This window comes from Argentina anserina, chromosome 6, assembly GCF_933775445.1.
Source record: "Argentina anserina chromosome 6, drPotAnse1.1, whole genome shotgun sequence".
Classification (NCBI taxonomy): Eukaryota; Viridiplantae; Streptophyta; class Magnoliopsida; order Rosales; family Rosaceae; genus Argentina; species Argentina anserina.
This window is the reverse complement of record NC_065877.1, coordinates 5,071,368-5,087,635: the sequence shown is the minus strand read 5'-3', so window position 1 is coordinate 5,087,635 and position 16,268 is coordinate 5,071,368. Positions and strand designations below refer to the sequence as shown.

The 16,268-nt window shown below is 39.2% G+C and overlaps 3 protein-coding genes across 7 annotated transcripts; 2 read left to right on the top strand and 1 right to left on the bottom strand.

Annotated features, from left to right (window-relative positions):
* Window positions 1–680: 680 nt before the first annotated feature.
* On the top strand, window positions 681–2,537 carry LOC126800261 (cationic peroxidase 1-like). The gene is made up of 4 exons (XM_050527589.1): window positions 681–953; window positions 1,435–1,626; window positions 1,746–1,911; window positions 2,038–2,537. The coding sequence occupies exons 1-4, from the start codon at window positions 753–755 to the stop codon at window positions 2,421–2,423; spliced, it is 945 nt and encodes a 314-aa protein (XP_050383546.1). The 5' UTR covers window positions 681–752; the 3' UTR covers window positions 2,424–2,537.
* A 279-nt stretch (window positions 2,538–2,816) lies between these two features.
* Window positions 2,817–15,096, top strand: LOC126800264 (cell division control protein 2 homolog). 4 transcript variants are annotated; one of them, XM_050527592.1, is made up of 8 exons: window positions 2,817–2,845; window positions 3,724–3,911; window positions 4,007–4,127; window positions 13,664–13,846; window positions 13,961–14,124; window positions 14,212–14,302; window positions 14,388–14,446; window positions 14,620–15,096. In XM_050527592.1, the coding sequence occupies exons 2-8, from the start codon at window positions 3,883–3,885 to the stop codon at window positions 14,669–14,671; spliced, it is 699 nt and encodes a 232-aa protein (XP_050383549.1). In that variant the 5' UTR covers window positions 2,817–2,845; window positions 3,724–3,882; the 3' UTR covers window positions 14,672–15,096. The 4 variants fall into 4 exon arrangements, 2 of the variants coding, with proteins under 2 accessions (XP_050383549.1, XP_050383550.1); XR_007672701.1 differs by lacking the exons at window positions 2,817–2,845; window positions 13,664–13,846 and adding an exon at window positions 4,456–4,818 and having other exon boundaries at window positions 3,582–3,911; window positions 14,007–14,124; XM_050527593.1 differs by lacking the exon at window positions 2,817–2,845 and having other exon boundaries at window positions 3,583–3,911; window positions 4,054–4,127.
* Window positions 6,840–10,701, bottom strand: LOC126800250 (putative F-box/FBD/LRR-repeat protein At5g56810). Of its 2 annotated transcripts, none has more exons than XM_050527578.1 (3): window positions 9,736–10,701; window positions 9,450–9,593; window positions 6,840–7,495 (listed from the first exon to the last, which is right to left on the bottom strand). In XM_050527578.1, exons 1-3 carry the CDS (start codon window positions 10,591–10,593, stop codon window positions 7,178–7,180), a joined length of 1,320 nt encoding a protein of 439 aa, XP_050383535.1. In that variant the 5' UTR covers window positions 10,594–10,701; the 3' UTR covers window positions 6,840–7,177. The 2 variants fall into 2 exon arrangements, with proteins under 2 accessions (XP_050383535.1, XP_050383533.1); XM_050527576.1 differs by having other exon boundaries at window positions 9,688–10,700.
* Window positions 15,097–16,268: the final 1,172 nt, after the last annotated feature.

Here is a 16,268-nt window from a genome sequence, read left to right as displayed (position 1 = left end):
AACATTATAGCATATTTTGTAGCGTATATGTGTTTCGATTAACGTAAATTGATATTGTGCCATGAAGCTAGCTAGGTAGCCTAAATGCAACTCGATCTTACTGATAACAATCCTAACGTTCTGGTTATACATACTTCTAGTTAATTGACTAGATAACCTAGATTAATTACAGGAATATAGTAGAAGCCTTGGAGAATCTTTATATCGATCATATCATCTCAATGACTTTACGAAAACTAGAAATCTCTTGGCATTATCCACCTCCTTTCTGTCTGTAGATAATCCTTGATTTTGCACGTTTACATCCGAGCTAGTCTTAACCTCTTTAGGCTTTAATAAATTCACCAAGTAAAAACTAAGAACTTTTCATAACAGAGTTCTCTGGTAATATCAAAATATCGAAGATCATTACTAATGTAAACAGAACAAGAATCGATGAAAACCGCGTTTACCTATATATATTCTTCTGCCAGCCGGCCAGCCCAGCGCCCCAGCCTTCGAATTTTTTTTTTTTTTGTTTCTTTTTCATTACCTATATGATATACTTTCTTTTTCCATGTTGACTACTAGAAGCATTCTTCTATTTCTAAACGCAACTAGTCCACTGATGATAAACACAACACTCCCCCGCTATAAATACATAGGTTCTGTTGGTGTCATAACCAAGACACTAACCTAGATCCAGTCTTCCCCAGTTCCTCCTATACCCATATCTCTCGACTCTCTCCCTCTGAAACATATATCCTAAAGTCATGAAAAACTTCAAAGCCTCCTTGTCCTTCTTTTTTCTTTTAGTTGGAATAGCATCAGCTCAGTTGTCCTCTACTTTCTATTCCAGCTCATGTCCCAATGCCCTCTCCACCATCAAATCAGCCGTGAACTCAGCCGTTTCAAGCGAGGCTCGCATGGGAGCCTCCTTGCTCCGCCTCCATTTTCACGATTGCTTTGTTAATGCAAGTTTCTTCTCCTTATTTTCATTGCCTCCTTCAATAGATTCTATTATTCTTATGCATTTTGTGCGTGCGAGTTCATGTGCATGCAGCATGCATAAGGTCTCCTATGATACCTAATAGCACGATCATGTAGTATATATTACCGTTAGAACATCACAAGAGACGACCTGACCAATTAAAGAGATGAATATATATAAGTGAATTAAAGTTGGTAAAAGTAGTAGATCTAATGGTTGAGGTATACATTTTTGTTCATCCTATCTCGCTTCATGAAACTGCCGATATTTTGGACTTTGTTGATTGTTGTTCAGAACTTCAGTATGTCCCTATCTGCTTTGAATCTCCACGCGTTGCTCTCTGTAAGATATGCATACGTACAAACTTACAAGCACGGCCTTTCAAAATTAATCATGCATATTATGTATTCTGTTTTAGGTCAAAAGGTGACAATCAGTTTTGAATAACGCGTGTTTATAAACAGGGATGCGATGCTTCTGTACTGTTGGATGACACAGCCAATTTCACCGGCGAGAAGTCTGCCGGCCCTAATGCTAATTCTTTGAGGGGATTCGACGTAGTCGACACCATTAAATCACAACTAGAGAGTCTCTGTCCCGGTGTTTTCTCTTGTGCTGATATATTGTCCGTCGCAGCTAGAGACTCCGTTGTCGCCGTAAGCAAACTATATCATCCTTAGCTATTTGGTTCTCTGATTTATTTTGTTCATACGTAATTGATGTCTACGTACATACATCAAGTCAGATCTCATGACATTCTGTATTCTCAAATCAGTTGGGCGGACCTAGCTGGACAGTTCCATTGGGGAGAAGAGACTCCACCACCGCGAGTTTAAGTGACGCTAATACCAACATTCCAGCTCCCACCTTGAATCTTAGTGCCCTACTTACTTCTTTCTCAAACAAAGGCTTCAATGCAAAGGAATTAGTGGCTCTCTCAGGTTGGTTTTAGATCTTTAATCGTTAACTGTTGGCTCGGCGGTGACTTAATTTTGAAATCATTATAGCCTAGTCAATAATTCAACCTCACAAGTACTTGCTTTGTGTGTTCTCGTTCAATCAATCAGGGTCTCATACAATTGGGCAGGCAAGGTGCACAACTTTTAGGGCAAGGCTTTACAATGAAGCCAACATAAACTCCTCATTCGCAACATCGCTCCAAGCAAATTGTCCAAGCAATGGGGGTGATGCCAACCTTTCCCCGCTTGATGTCACAACCCCAAACACGTTCGACAATGCTTACTTCACAAACTTGGTGAGCCAGAAGGGTCTGTTGCACTCCGATCAACAACTCTTTAGCGGCGGTTCCACTGACGCTCAGGTGAATGCTTATAATAGCAACCCGGGAAGTTTCAGTACGGACTTCGCCAACGCTATGGTGAAGATGGGAAATCTTAGCCCTCTAACGGGCACCAGCGGTCAGATTAGGACCGATTGTAAGAAGGTCAATTGAGTTTACGGGACTAGATTGAGCCCGGTTGCTTCCGAGCTTCTATTTAGCTCTTGTTTTGATTAAACTAGTGAATTTGTGGACACATATAGATCAATAAAATCATCTGTTTTTGTCGCTTGGTTTGATTGGACCACCATAAATTCGTTCATCTGTTTTATCGAGATTAATATAGTGCCAAAAAAAACAAAATTAAATCATTCAAAATTTTGCCGGACTGATAATCAGTAACGCCCAAAAGTGCAAAGAATGGGCCAGGCTGGATAGTGATGTGGCATTTGGGCCAAGCTGGCATCCAGCTTGTAATAAAGCCTAGGTGAAGACAGTTTATTTGATTCTGCTATAAATACCCCAAATGATGCAATTCTGCATTAATCGAAAAATCCCGAGATCGTTTTCTCAGAATTCTCTCTCTGGCTGGTTCTGTAAGTTTTCTTCATCCTCTTCCTTTAGATTCAAGCATTTCAGTTATGGCTTCCATTTTATCATGCTCTTGATCCTGTGGCTTATGTAATCACTTACTTAATTAGCTTCGTTTCGATTCTGTTATTGCTTCCGCGTTCAGTGATTTTGCTTCGTCACTGCACTGAAACCCTAGCTTTTGGTTTGACCTTAGATCTGGTTTATTTCATGATAATTAGTAGCTATAAGATTGATTTGAGCTTGCGATTGTGTTTTTTGTGCTGGAAATGAGTAGATTCTTGCTGCGTTTCACTGTTCATATGGTTCATGCTTGCGCTTAGCCCTAGATATGAGAGATAAGCTTCATTTTCCTTTAAACGAGTCCTCGGTTTTGGTATTTGAAGTAGGTAGAGCTCTCGATTCACGCTTCTATGAGGTTTTACCTTCAAATATGAAAATCCTGTATACCTCACACTGTAGCTGTGCTATGCTTTGGTTGCTGAAGTGATATGTGATGCTAATCTGATCTCTGTGTTGATATATCTCTCAATAATATAAAGTTTGATGTCATAAACTCTGATTCTGTAACTTCTTGGTTGAAGTTTTGCTATAACTGCTGGTGATTCTGATAGTTCTTCAAAAACTTGTTTGGATTTGGATAATAGTGAAAGATATTGATTACTGTTATATTGAAATAAGAATGATCATGGTGTTCATGTTAAGCTGTTAACTTTCGAAATGTATTAGGGAACCCGACTTTCAAACAAATACAAGACAGCAGGTTTCAAAGACAATGGTGGTTGTTGGTCAGATTAAAGGGTTCACTATCTCATTAGTTTATGCGATCCAACTGGAGACTTGTTTGTGTATTTTTCATCTTTGATGTTTGAAACTATTGTAGTATGAGTTCGACGAAGAGGACATTATCGGAGCAGGAGCGTATGGTCATGTGTTTAACGGTACTCATACTCCAACTAAGAAATCGGTGGTGCTGAAGCGTATTCAGCTAAAGGAAGATGCTGAATTTACTGTTTCCATGCTTTGAGAGTGCTATATTCATATGGAGCTTAAGCACCCCAACATACTCGGGTAATTCTTGACATTTCACTCAATTTTTTTACTATATCATAATTTTTTTTTCCAGCTCCCAAGTTTACTCAGTTTATTGATCTCTTATTGGATAGGTTGGATTGTGTTTTAGTCTCTGCTGGTTGCCTCTACTTGGTTTTAGAGTATATGAACTGGGATTTGAGGGTGGAACTTGCAGCGAACAAAGAAAAGTACAAGGATGGGAAAAGAGTAAACGTATGAATTTTTTTTTTAATTCTGGATTTGGTACAACACTTGATAAATGGATGAGCACTGACTTTTCTTTTATCCTTCTATTTTTGGGTGCCTTGCTTGTCACATGCAATTATAGAGTCCTAGGCCAGCTGTAAATAAGATTGTGAAGAAGAAAAGGTTTAAAAAGAGAAATAATTTGATTTATACATTGTAGTGCCTGTTCAAGAAAGTACTTCATAGAATTGTCTTATTTAGGTCTCACAGTTGGAATATCGCAGTACTCTGCAGCCTGTCATAGAATGAAAACATAGTGTTTTTTAACATTCCTTTTTGCGTTCTTATTTTGCAGAAATTCATGAAAAGTCTTCTGTCTGGGCTAGCATTTTGCCATTCACATGACATTTTGCATCGAGATATAAAGCCCTGCTAGTCTCTGGTGACGAGTTGAAGATTGCAGACTTTGGATCTGCCATTCACTACCCATAGTTCTACCAGTGATAGTCCCAGTCTTACTCCAGCTTTGTATCTCTTCCTTCCGTTCTTGCAATTGAAAAAAAAAAAAGATTGTTTGATTAACTCTGTGTGTGTGTGTGTGTCTATCTCTCTCTCCCTCAACAACCCCCCGGGCAGGTTGTGACAGTTGACTACAGAGCACCAGAAGTCTTGCTGGGTTCTACTGTCTACTCAAAAGCAGTTGACATATGGGCTGCAGGTTGTATACTTGGTGAAATGTTGAGCCTGACTCCTCTTTTTGGTCTTGATGTGGACGCTGAATATGAATCTGTGCTGGAATGTGAGAAGGAAGTTCTTGGAAAAATTTTCAGGTGCTTGCCTTTGTCATCTTTTTAAGTATTTTGATTTGGGATGTTTTTGCATTAGTTGCCACTTTATTTAGGTTACTGATCAGATGATTATAGGTTTTTGGGTACCCCGGAGGAAAACAACTGGCCTGCACTGTCAAAATTAAAGTTTTCTGACCACTTTCAGTTCCCTGGAGACGAACCACTGGTAACAATCTTGGATCACTTGTAATTTTTCTTTTGATATCTAGTATGAATTCGTTTTTAAACACTAAATTGCAATCTTGTTTTAGGGCTTGGAAAAGTTGGTTCCAGGACTAGATGCTCTCCCAGATGCAAAAGATCTTCTGTCGGTAAGTTCTTACTTCAAGTTGCCTGAGTTCTAATTTCCAGATATCTTCTAGATGAATCCTATGAAATGACCCCTAACAACTTTTCACTGAAAAGCATGGCCTCAAACATTTTCCTTTATTGAATCTGTCAGTCTCTTTAGTTGAGTTTCTGAGTTTGCCTTTATGTTTGCAGAAGCTGCTGTGCCTGAACCCTCAAGCTAGAATTTCAGCTGAAGATGCTTTGAAGCACCCTTACTTTTCAGACGCTGCTGAGCCTAAATCCTCAAGCTAGAATTTCAGCTGAAGAAGCACCCTTACTTTTTCCGGGGTCTGAGTTTAGATTAGAAAACATCTTGGATATAACTACATGGCCACATCTCTATTAGCAAAATAGTGTTACTTTGATATTGCTAATATTAGGGCTTCTTGGGCAAACAGAAATGTTGCTGATACTAATAGTAGGGTATTGTGGGCAAACTGAAAAGAGATACAGTTAAGCTCGCTTCTCAGGTATGGATTGGCTTGCGGACACGAGAGTAGTTTTGAGTACGTTTTAGTTCAGTTCTTATATTGATATTGATGTTCATAGCTATCCTCTGATTTCAGCAGTTCTCATTTTGTCGGTAATAGTACTCTGCCCATGTTAAAGACCTAAGCTTCCTCACATTGTAGAATGCAGACTTCCATTTTGGTGGCTTTCTTAGATTATATACATTCCTCAAGTGCTCAATAATTGTCATTAACGTAGTCATGTGATCCCCTCCCCACCCTAAACCAAATACAGCCAACTACAAAGTCTAGAGCAATGTGCGTCATAACTTCAAGCCTTCCTCCTAATTTTCTTTCCGCACGCATACATTAGCTTTTTAAAGGCCAACTAAAACCAGCGCAGGATCCATGACGCCATTTGAGGTGTACTCTACTTTCACATACATTACAAAGAGGTCGACTACCTGAGTATAAAGAGAGACTTTGGACTTACGCTATGTTACTTATTTGTCAAACAAGAACTCTCCACCAAGTGTATTAGAAAAATGATCCTATTTTCCTGCCCTTGGTACAAATATACACCATCCATAGACGATAGAGAGGAAATTGGGAGATTACAGGGTTTTACTCTCAAATCCTCATCTTAGTTACACACTAATGTGATGAAATCATTGTTGTTCTTTTACTTGAAATGCTACGGTTTAAGCCCGCATTAATTTAAATGTTACCTGCACATAGATGTTTGCATACATACGGTTGTATCTCTACTATTATAAAGTGAAAAGTCATTCACCAAATTAATAACTTGGGGATTTAAACTTTCATTATTTTGCCACCACAAATACACAGGGATAACTACGTAAAACCAAAATAACTTGGATAAAGAAAAAACAAAAAAAAAGTAGAAGGAAGAGTTTAAACCGTGAAAGGGACGCGCAACAGTGAAGGATTAAATTAAAGAGAAGAGACGTAAGATTGCAAGAATAACAGATTGTAGCAATATCATGTTCGTGCAGTTTTTGTTCTTACACTTGCGTTGTGCGCATCCGGATGCTAGTAATAATGTCATTAGTAGAACATACAACATACATTTTTATAATTAGCTAAACTACAACAAAGGTCAAGCATACCAAAGTAACCAAGCAATTAGATCAACCACATCAACAATTGTAAAAAAACTTCAAACGACAATCAAACATACAAAACCTCTAGAGGACATTTTCTCGCAATCCAAACAGAATCTCAGCTCGTGTTTTGACAAGATTCTGAGTAAGTGGAGATGAAATTGAACAGCATATGCAAAATAACAGTGACAGAAGAGATGATTGAATCTTCCTCGAGAACAGACCGCTGAAGGAGGGCAGACTACAGGTATTGCTGAAGATGCCATCGCAGAGTTGTTACAAAACACATGGAATCAGTATACCAACCAACTCAGAAACCCAAGTTTCTAACAGATAATTAACTCTGCCCCATGGCTAATCATCACTTTACAAAGCAATTCATGGACTTGCTTCTCACTCAGCAACTTAGACTGTGATAGATGCTCAACATTCCGCCACTTATAATCATGTGATTCACACTGAGAGTAGATGAGGGTGATAAGCTTAAGGGCCACCGCATTGTTAAGAAGGTATATGACAAGCTTCATTTGATTCGATGTCCCGCGAAATCTACTGATTTCTATTTCTTCCAAATGTAAATATTTCATGTTATTCGAATACTCCACCTTCTCTATGATCCTGCTTTCCGAGTGTCTGGAAGAGATCTGCCATTAGATCATAAAAGAAAAATGTTAGATTATGTAATGCTCAACTGATTAATTAAATACAATTTTTCATGATTACTTATTAAACCATTGGTTCTCCAAATCACATGCCTTGAATAGAAGCTGCATACAATCAAGATAATTATCATGCTCAAACCAATTCAGTTGCAACGTTTAGTCATGTGCAAGTCATAATATCCATGCTAGATTAGGTGGAGAAAATTACAACTCAGACATGTTCACATATCATGTATCAAAAGATGAATCTAAAGTTTTCTGATAGATTTTATGGTTAGAAGGAACTTGGCTACAGCTGCATAAAAAAGTCCTAAATTCCTTGTTCCTCAGAAAGTTGGACTACAAGAAATTACTTCTAGCAAATTTGGCATGGATCCCTCTCCTCCATGTTAAATAAGAGTTCATGCACCACAAAGGTTATCTACTAACTCAAGAAATCTGGATGGCCAACGTGGACAACAAGAAAGTAGACTCCCATCCAGTAACCAGAGGTGATAATGTAAACCTCCACAACTTCTAATTAGCCAGACATGCATATTCTGGTCTAGAAGTAGAGTTTAGTCCACTATATCCAGTTATAAACGTAAAATGCTCAATAAAAACTGCTGAATGTCCCAAACTCCTCAGCCTTCATAATTTATTTTTTCTTTGGGCTTGACAATGCACAAAGATATGATCAGTGAGCTTTGCTGCATGTTGCATGTGAACCGCTAATATTGAAATGGAAGTGTTTGAGAAATTATTCCTGGTTGCATTACCGAGCAAAATATTGGCATCAATATTGCAAGTTAAAACGGCTTGAACCATAGTATCTAGTCAAGTTGAACAGGAAACTGGTGTTAGGTCCTGGAGAATTATATAGTTTGCCACTGGCCTTCAGGTGTTGGTTTCGTTTTGTGCTTCTAGGAGTCCTTTTGTTTTCTCATGAATCCTACTGATGTCTTAGTAACTTTTTTATTCTTGGAAAGTTGTTCCAGGAGCACTTCTATTCAAGTCATATCCATACTGGAAGGAAAAATCAGTTTCGTGGAAAACTTCAGTCATACGCTGTAAATTTTCAGATAAGGCATTGAATGCTGAATTAGATGGTGATCTCTCTATCCTATAGTGTTAGCCAGGGAAGGGAAGTGAGTTACAGTTTTGTTTCAATGTGCTAACCCGATTTCAAGGATGGTGAGTAGCAACAACATGGACTCCTTACTTTAGTTAAATACCCAGCATTTATTCTCTTATGCGTCCACAAGCCAGCTTAAAACTCCAACCAAAGCCATAACCTTTTCAGTCCGAATAGTAGGTTGCGCAGGAAATAAGAAAAAAAAATGAAGACGAAAGCAAGAAATTCTCCAGATCATTCCATCATCATTCATGCAATCTGACTTCCACCAATCTTTAGATTCTGAGCAACGAAATCCACTTCATTTCCAAATATGACCCCTAACAGTGTTAACTGAAAAGCATGACCTCTTTCTCCTACTCTCTAACATATGCCTAAACAATACCCCCTAAATCTGTTTACTTAAGTTTCTTTCTCATACAAAAAGCGAGTTCAAACAAGTATCTCTCAGGCCTGTTTTGCATGTGTGTATGTGTGTCTGAATTCTACAAACAAAGTTATCCTTGGTCATCTAAACATCAGATCATAATCCAACGTCGTACTCTGAATTCTATAGGATGTTTATTGCTCAAACTTAATGTAAATATGTAGCTGCATAATAATACGATATACTATTGAGTGAGCGATATTTCTCCAAAGAAAAAAAATAAAAAAGGTGCAAAAGATCTAGAAGTCATTATATTTACAGAAATATAAAAATGAGTGTATGCAGTAGTGTCTCAAAAAGAAACATGGCATATGAATCAGAAGGTAAATAAGTGTGACAAAAATTTGAGCATGATATCATTAAGAGAGTGCAATTTGTAGATAATGATGACTTACATTCATATTCAGATGGATCTTCTGCAGCATGGGGCAAGCGTTTAGAAGGTTAGTAATTGAAAGGAGGTCAAATTCCCTGTATATAGGACTAAAAAAGTCCAGTTGTTTGAGACAGCTGAATTCAGGGATCCTTGCATGTATACTCTAAGAACAAAAAATACAAACAAGGTGTCAAACCAAAGTATACTCCAGAGTGTGTCACTAAACAATCAGAATAAGCTAGAACTAGGATACTTACATTAGCTGTAAACCATTTCAGCGACAGGATTTGAAATTTGGGACGAACCTCTGCTGGTAGAAGATCAAAGAAAATCTTTGCCGCATATGGGTTTAGAAACGCAAGATGGACTCTTTCGAGAGGCGGAACAACCAAAAAGGAGAGCTTTAATGCGCGACCTTTAAGATCAATTGTTTGGAGTTGAGTAGCATTGAGCTCAATAGTGCTAGTTGGTAGATGATGATGGACGCGTAAGCCTCTCAATCCGGCGCTGGACACACACAGCGTCCGTGGCCATTCACATTCCTCCAATGTCAGCCATTCAAGGTCCAAACAAGAAGAAAGGACGCCGTCTAGACTGGTTTGGTCTAAAGGAAGATTCTTCAATTCAAGGGTCTTTAAGCAATTGAAAGGAGGAGGAGACTCAGGTGTCAGCAACAGCGAGCATGCTGACAACTTGAGACGCTTCAATCGAGTGAAAGGTTTGGGTTCTGGAAGAAGATCAAAAGGAAACTTGTAGAGGGTTTGACTGTTTGTATTGTTAAAGGCTAGCTCGATTGATTCAACTTGCATCGAAACTGCGAAACTGACCCACTTATCGATCGCAGGAGCAGACTCATTATCCAGGCAGAAATCCACCATGAATGTATTAAGATACGGCCCTCTAAACAAGTTGAGGAACCCATCAACTTTATCAACAAATTCAGACTTGAGCTTTTCAAGATTACTACATCCCTCGAAGAAAATTGTTTTTCCAAATATAGTCTCATCACTGAAGTAGATATTAGAGAGGGGAACCTGGATGCGGCTCCATCTACGAGACACTAACTTGAAAGAAAAAGCGTCTGCCACAGGTAGATAAGAGAGGATGTGAGTTACAATTTCATCAGGCAATTCGCTGATACAATCCACCTCCTCCGAGGCCATCTCGATCTCCAACTTTGAACTGGAAACTGTCGGGACTGTCGGGCTGGTGGAATTTCTAACAACAAGACGAGGCCGTCGAACCAGACTCGTTTGTTCTGGCCAGGATAAGCCAAGGGAGAAGTCGGGTCTGATTTGTCGATGCTGTTTTTCACACTAGTTTTTACGCTCGTTTTTAGTCGTTGGATCTAGTTAGGTTTAACTGGTCTTGATTAGATTAATTATTGATGTAACAGCCCATTCAAATATATATATATATATATAGTCCTTTATCCAGAGTGAAGGTTCACTCTGAAGTTTCAGAGTGAAGGTTCACTCTGAAGTTTCAGAGTGAAGGTTCACTCTGAAGTTTCAGAGTGAAGTTCCAATTTTGACACACTTTTCGGTCAAATTTTTTCACCATAAGTGATTCAATATTTAGGTATGCTATTCAAGATCATCTTTACAAAATTTCATCTAATTCGGACATCGTTAAGGTATTGAAATTAGATTAAATCAATGAATGAATTAAAACTGTTCAACGTGAACCGTTCGTGTAAATCTCAATTTTGAAAGCTCAAATCATTGTCAAATTGGATGAAACTTTATAGAGATGATCTTGAATAGCATATCTAAATATTGAATCACTTATGGTGAAAAAATTTGACCGAAAAGTGTGTTAAAATTGGAACTTCACTCTGAAACTTCAGAGTGAACATTCACTCTGAATAAGGACTGTATATATATATATATATATATTATGAAATAACTGTGTCTTTATTAAATGATATAATGGCTTATATATAAGTATTACAAAACTACAATCTCGTATAATTCAGAGTCATAATATATTACAGAGATGTTAATTTATCCTTAACATGAAACATATTAAGGCTAATACACAGATAAGGGTAGAATAGTAATTCAGAAACACTCCCCCTTGTGTAACATGCCTAGATTGTATGGCGCACAACGTTGTCTCGCTAAAGATCTTGTCAAGCAAAACAAAAATCTCTTGGGTAAAACAAAAGCTTGATCGAATGGAAAAAGAACATAACACACCAACTACTTAAAGATCTTAACATGTGATGTTGACTCCCCCTAAAGTCTATCAAACTCTAAAGTTTTGATAAACAACGCATGTCAATGTTATTCACATGTTTCACAAAAGTAGATTTAGGATAATAGTGAAAGATATTGATTACTTTATATTGAAATAAGAATGATCATGGTGTTCATGTTAAGCTGTTAACTTTCGAAATGTATTAGGGAATCCGACTTTCAAACAAATACAAGACAACAGGTTTCAGAGACAATGGTGGTTGTTGGTCAGGTAAAAGGGTTCACTAGCTCATTAGTTTATGCGATCCAACTGGAGACTTGTTTGTGTATTTTTCATCTTTAATGTTTGAAACTATTGTAGTATGAGTTCGACGAAGAGGACATTATCGGAGCAGGAGCGTATGGTCATGTGTTTAGCGGTACTCATACTCCAAGTAACAAATCGGTGGTGCTGAAGCGTATTCAGCTAAAGGAAGATGCTGAATTGACTGTTTCCATGCTTCGAGAGTGCTATATTCATATGGAGCTTAATGTCACGGACCTAGCCATTCGGCTGCCACACTTGGTCCATGCGACGCTCCATCCCCATGGAGCCAACCTTATCTAACGAGGCAATACACTGGTTTCGCCCTGCCTTGGGCTCATCAGGGGATCGGCTCCAGACCCCTACCTGTGTGTAGGGCGGCCAACTCGCCTCTTTGACGTTAAGTCCTCGACTAGCGACAAGCTCTCCGAATTTAACCGGGTCGGCATGCCTGAACCCCTCGGAAGGAGCAGCCATATATCTCCCACACATTGAATCTTGGAGCAAATCCCACATATCCTTGATGTTCTTTCAACCAGCAGCCCACGATCGACACTCCCAAAATAGGGACGTGACATCCTCCTCCACCAAACTTGGTGTACGTCCTCGTACACAACATCCTCCCTTGCGGCCGCGCATCCCTTGTGCGCCTGCGCATCCCTTGCGGCCGCGCATCCCTTGTGCGCCTGCGCATCCCTTATGCGTCCGCGATGCCTAGAGCGACGAAAAGGAGTTCCCAAAGATCTTCCACCCAACAATGACTTTGCGCCGGATCTCTCTTGTCCTGGACATTGCCACGGATCTTCTCGTCTGGTCCTCCCTCCTGGAGGCGACCCTGCCTACTTGACTCCCCCGCGGAGCCCCCCGTATTTTGGGGACACGGCGACACGTGTGAGCGCTTGGCGAACACAACGACAGCGATGTTGAGGTGGCTCTGATACCACTTGTCACGGACCTAGCCATTCGGCTGCCACACTTGGTCCATGCGGCGCTCCATCCCCATGGAGCCAGCCTTATCCAACGGGGCAATACACTGGTTTCGCCCTGCTTTGGGCTCATCATGGGATCGGCTCCAGACCCCTACCTGTGTGTAGGGCGGCCAACTCGCCTCTTTGACGTTAAGTCATCGACTAGCGACAAGCTCTCCGAATTTAACCGGGTCGGCATGCCTGAATCCCTCGGAAGGAGCAGCCATATATCTCCCACACATTGAATCTTGGAGCAAATCTCACATATCCTTAATGTTCTTTCAACCAGCAGTCCACGATCGACACTCCCAAAATAGGGACGTGACATTAAGCACCCCAACATACTCGGGTAATTCTTGACATTTAACTCAATTTTCTTACTATATCATAATTTTATTCCAGCTCACAAGTTTACTCAGTTTATTGATCTCTTTTTGGATAGGTTGGATTGTGTGTTAGTCTCTGCTGGTTGCCTCTACTTAGTTTTAGAGTATTTGGACTGGGATTTGAGGGAGGATTTTGGAAGAGTGATAGACGCGAAGGGAGAAAAGTACAAGAATGGGAAAATAAGATTGTGAAGAAGAAATGGTTTAAAAAGAGATATAATTTGATTTATACATTGTAGTGCCTGTTCAGGAAAGTACTTTATAGAATTGTCATATTTAGGTCTCACAGTTAGAATATCTCAGTGGTCTGCAGTCTGTCATAAAATGAAAACAAAGTGTTTATTAACATTCCCTTTTGCATTCTTATTTTGCAGAAATTCATGAAAGGTCTTCTGTCTGGGCTAGCATATTGCCATTCACATAAAATTTTGCATCGAGATATAAAGCCTGAAAACCTGCTACTCTCTGGTGACGAGTTGAAGATTGCAGACTTTGGAGCTGCAAGGGGATTCACTACTCATAGTTCTACCAGTGATAGTCCCAGTCTTTCACCTGATGTATTACTCTTTATTTTATCTCTTTCTTCCGTTCTTGCAATTGCAAAAAGTTTTTGATTAACTCTCTCTCTCTCTCTCTCTCTCTCTCTCTCTCCCCCCCCCCCCCCCCGGCAGGTCGTGACAGTTGACTATAGACCACCAGAAGTCTTGGGGGCTGCAGGTTGTATACTTGGTGAAATGTTGAGCCCGATTCCAAGTCCTATTTTTGGTCCTGCTGTAAATGATGGGCATGATTCTTTGCTGGAATATGAGAAGAAAGTTCTTGAAAAAAATTTCAGGTGCCTGCCTTTTTTTAAGTATATTAATATGGGATTTTTTTGCATTAGTTGCCACTTTATTTATGTTACTGATCAGATTCAAAATAGGTTTTTGGGTACCCCGGAGGAAAACAACTGGTCTGCACTGTCAAAATTAAAGTTTGCTGACCAATTTCAGTTCCCTGAAGACGAGCCACTGGTAACCATCTTGGACCGCTTGTAATATTTCTTTTGATATCTAGTATGAATTCATTTCTAGACACTAAATTGCAATCTCGTTTTAGGGCTTGGAAAAGTTGGTTCCAGGACTGGATGCCTTCCCAGATCAAAAGATCTTCTGTCGGTAAGTTCTTACTTCAAGTTGCAAAAGATCTAATTTCCAAATATGTTATAGATAAATCCTATGAAATGAGCACTAACAAGTTTTCACTGAAAAGCATGGCCTCAAACATTTTCCTTTATTGAATCTGTCAAGTCTATTTAGTTGAGTTTCTGAGTTTGCCTTTATGTTTGCAGAAGCTGCTATGCCCGAATCCTCAAGCTAGAATTTCAGCTGAAGATGCTTTGAAGCACCCTTACTTTTCCGGGGTCTGAGTTTAGATTTAAATACGTCTTGGATATAAATACATGACCACATCTCTATTAGCAAAATAGAGTGTTACTTTGATATTGCTAATAGCCTAATATTAGGGCTTCCTGAGCAAACAGAAATGTTGCTGATACTAATAGTGGGGCATTGCGGGCAAACTGAAAAGGGGTACAGTTAAGCTCGCTTCTCAGGTATGGATTGGCTTGCGGACACGGGAGATAAGAGAAATTGATTAGTTTTGAGTACGTTTTAGTTCAGTTCTTATATTGATATTGATGTTCATAGCTATCCTCTGATTTCAGCAATTCTCATTTTGTCGGTAAAAGTACTCTGCCCACGTTAAAGACCCGCGACTAAGCTTTCTCACATTGTCTTCTCCAAAAAAAAAAAAACTTTGTCACATTGTAGAAGGCAGACTTCCATTTTGGTGGCTTTCTTAGATTATATACATTCCTCAAGTGCTCATTAATCGTCATCAACGTAGTCTAGAGCATTGTGCTCATAACTTTCAGTGACTGAAGAGAAGCAAAGCCTTCCTCCTAATTTTCTCTCCGCACAAATACATTAGCTTTTTAAAGGCCAACTAAAACCAGCGCAGGATCCGGGACGCCATTTGAGCTGTACTCTACTTTCACATACATGACAAAGAGTCGACTACCTAAGTCATCAACTTTTTAAGTTCTCTACTTAAACAAGTATAAAGAGAAAATTTGGATCTACGATATGATATACTTATTTGTCGAACAAGCACTCCTCACCAAATCCAAGTGTATTGGAAAAAAAATGATCCTATATTTCTGTCCTTGGTATAAATATACACCGTCCATAGACAATAGAGAGGAAATTGGGCGATTACAAAGTTGCAGCTCTCTGATAAGTACCTAACACTCTTGGGTTGGAGATGACCTTAGTTATACACACTAATGTGAATATGTGATAAAATAAGGGGAGTGAAATTTGAACACCCAAAATTACAATCCACACCCCTATCCCATTTTTACTAGTGAAATGTCAAAACTGTCCTCATATGAATAATTTGAAGAGAAAGAAACAAGGATAGTTTTGACATTTAACTAGTAAAAAGTATGGTAAAGTGTGTGGATTGTAATTTTGGGTGTGCAATCACTCCCCTAAAATAATTGTTGCCAAGATTTTTGTTCCAAGTCTGTTTAGAATTCGCAAGTTGAAATCTAAAATGAAAGTCGTTAGGGAGATGTTACTCTTCCATTTGAAATGCTATTGTTTAAGCCCACATTCATTTAAGAAAAAAAATTTACTATCAGTATCCAAACTTTAGTGACAAGAACAATGTGGTATCCAAACTTATAAAACTACCATTGTGATACCCAAACTCGTCATTTACTATCAAAGATGGGCCGGAGGCCATTTTGCTGCACGGAGCCGTTAGTTGTCCATTTTTAAAATGACTAAAATGAGTTTTCTCTTCTTCTCCTTCTTTCTTCTTTGCAGTACTCACGGCGGCTTTGGGAGCTCATATGCACTCGCCATTGGGCTAACATCGGCTATGAAACCAGCAGTTGAGATCTGTTGTTCTAGCTCTCGGTGGCTTCCACAA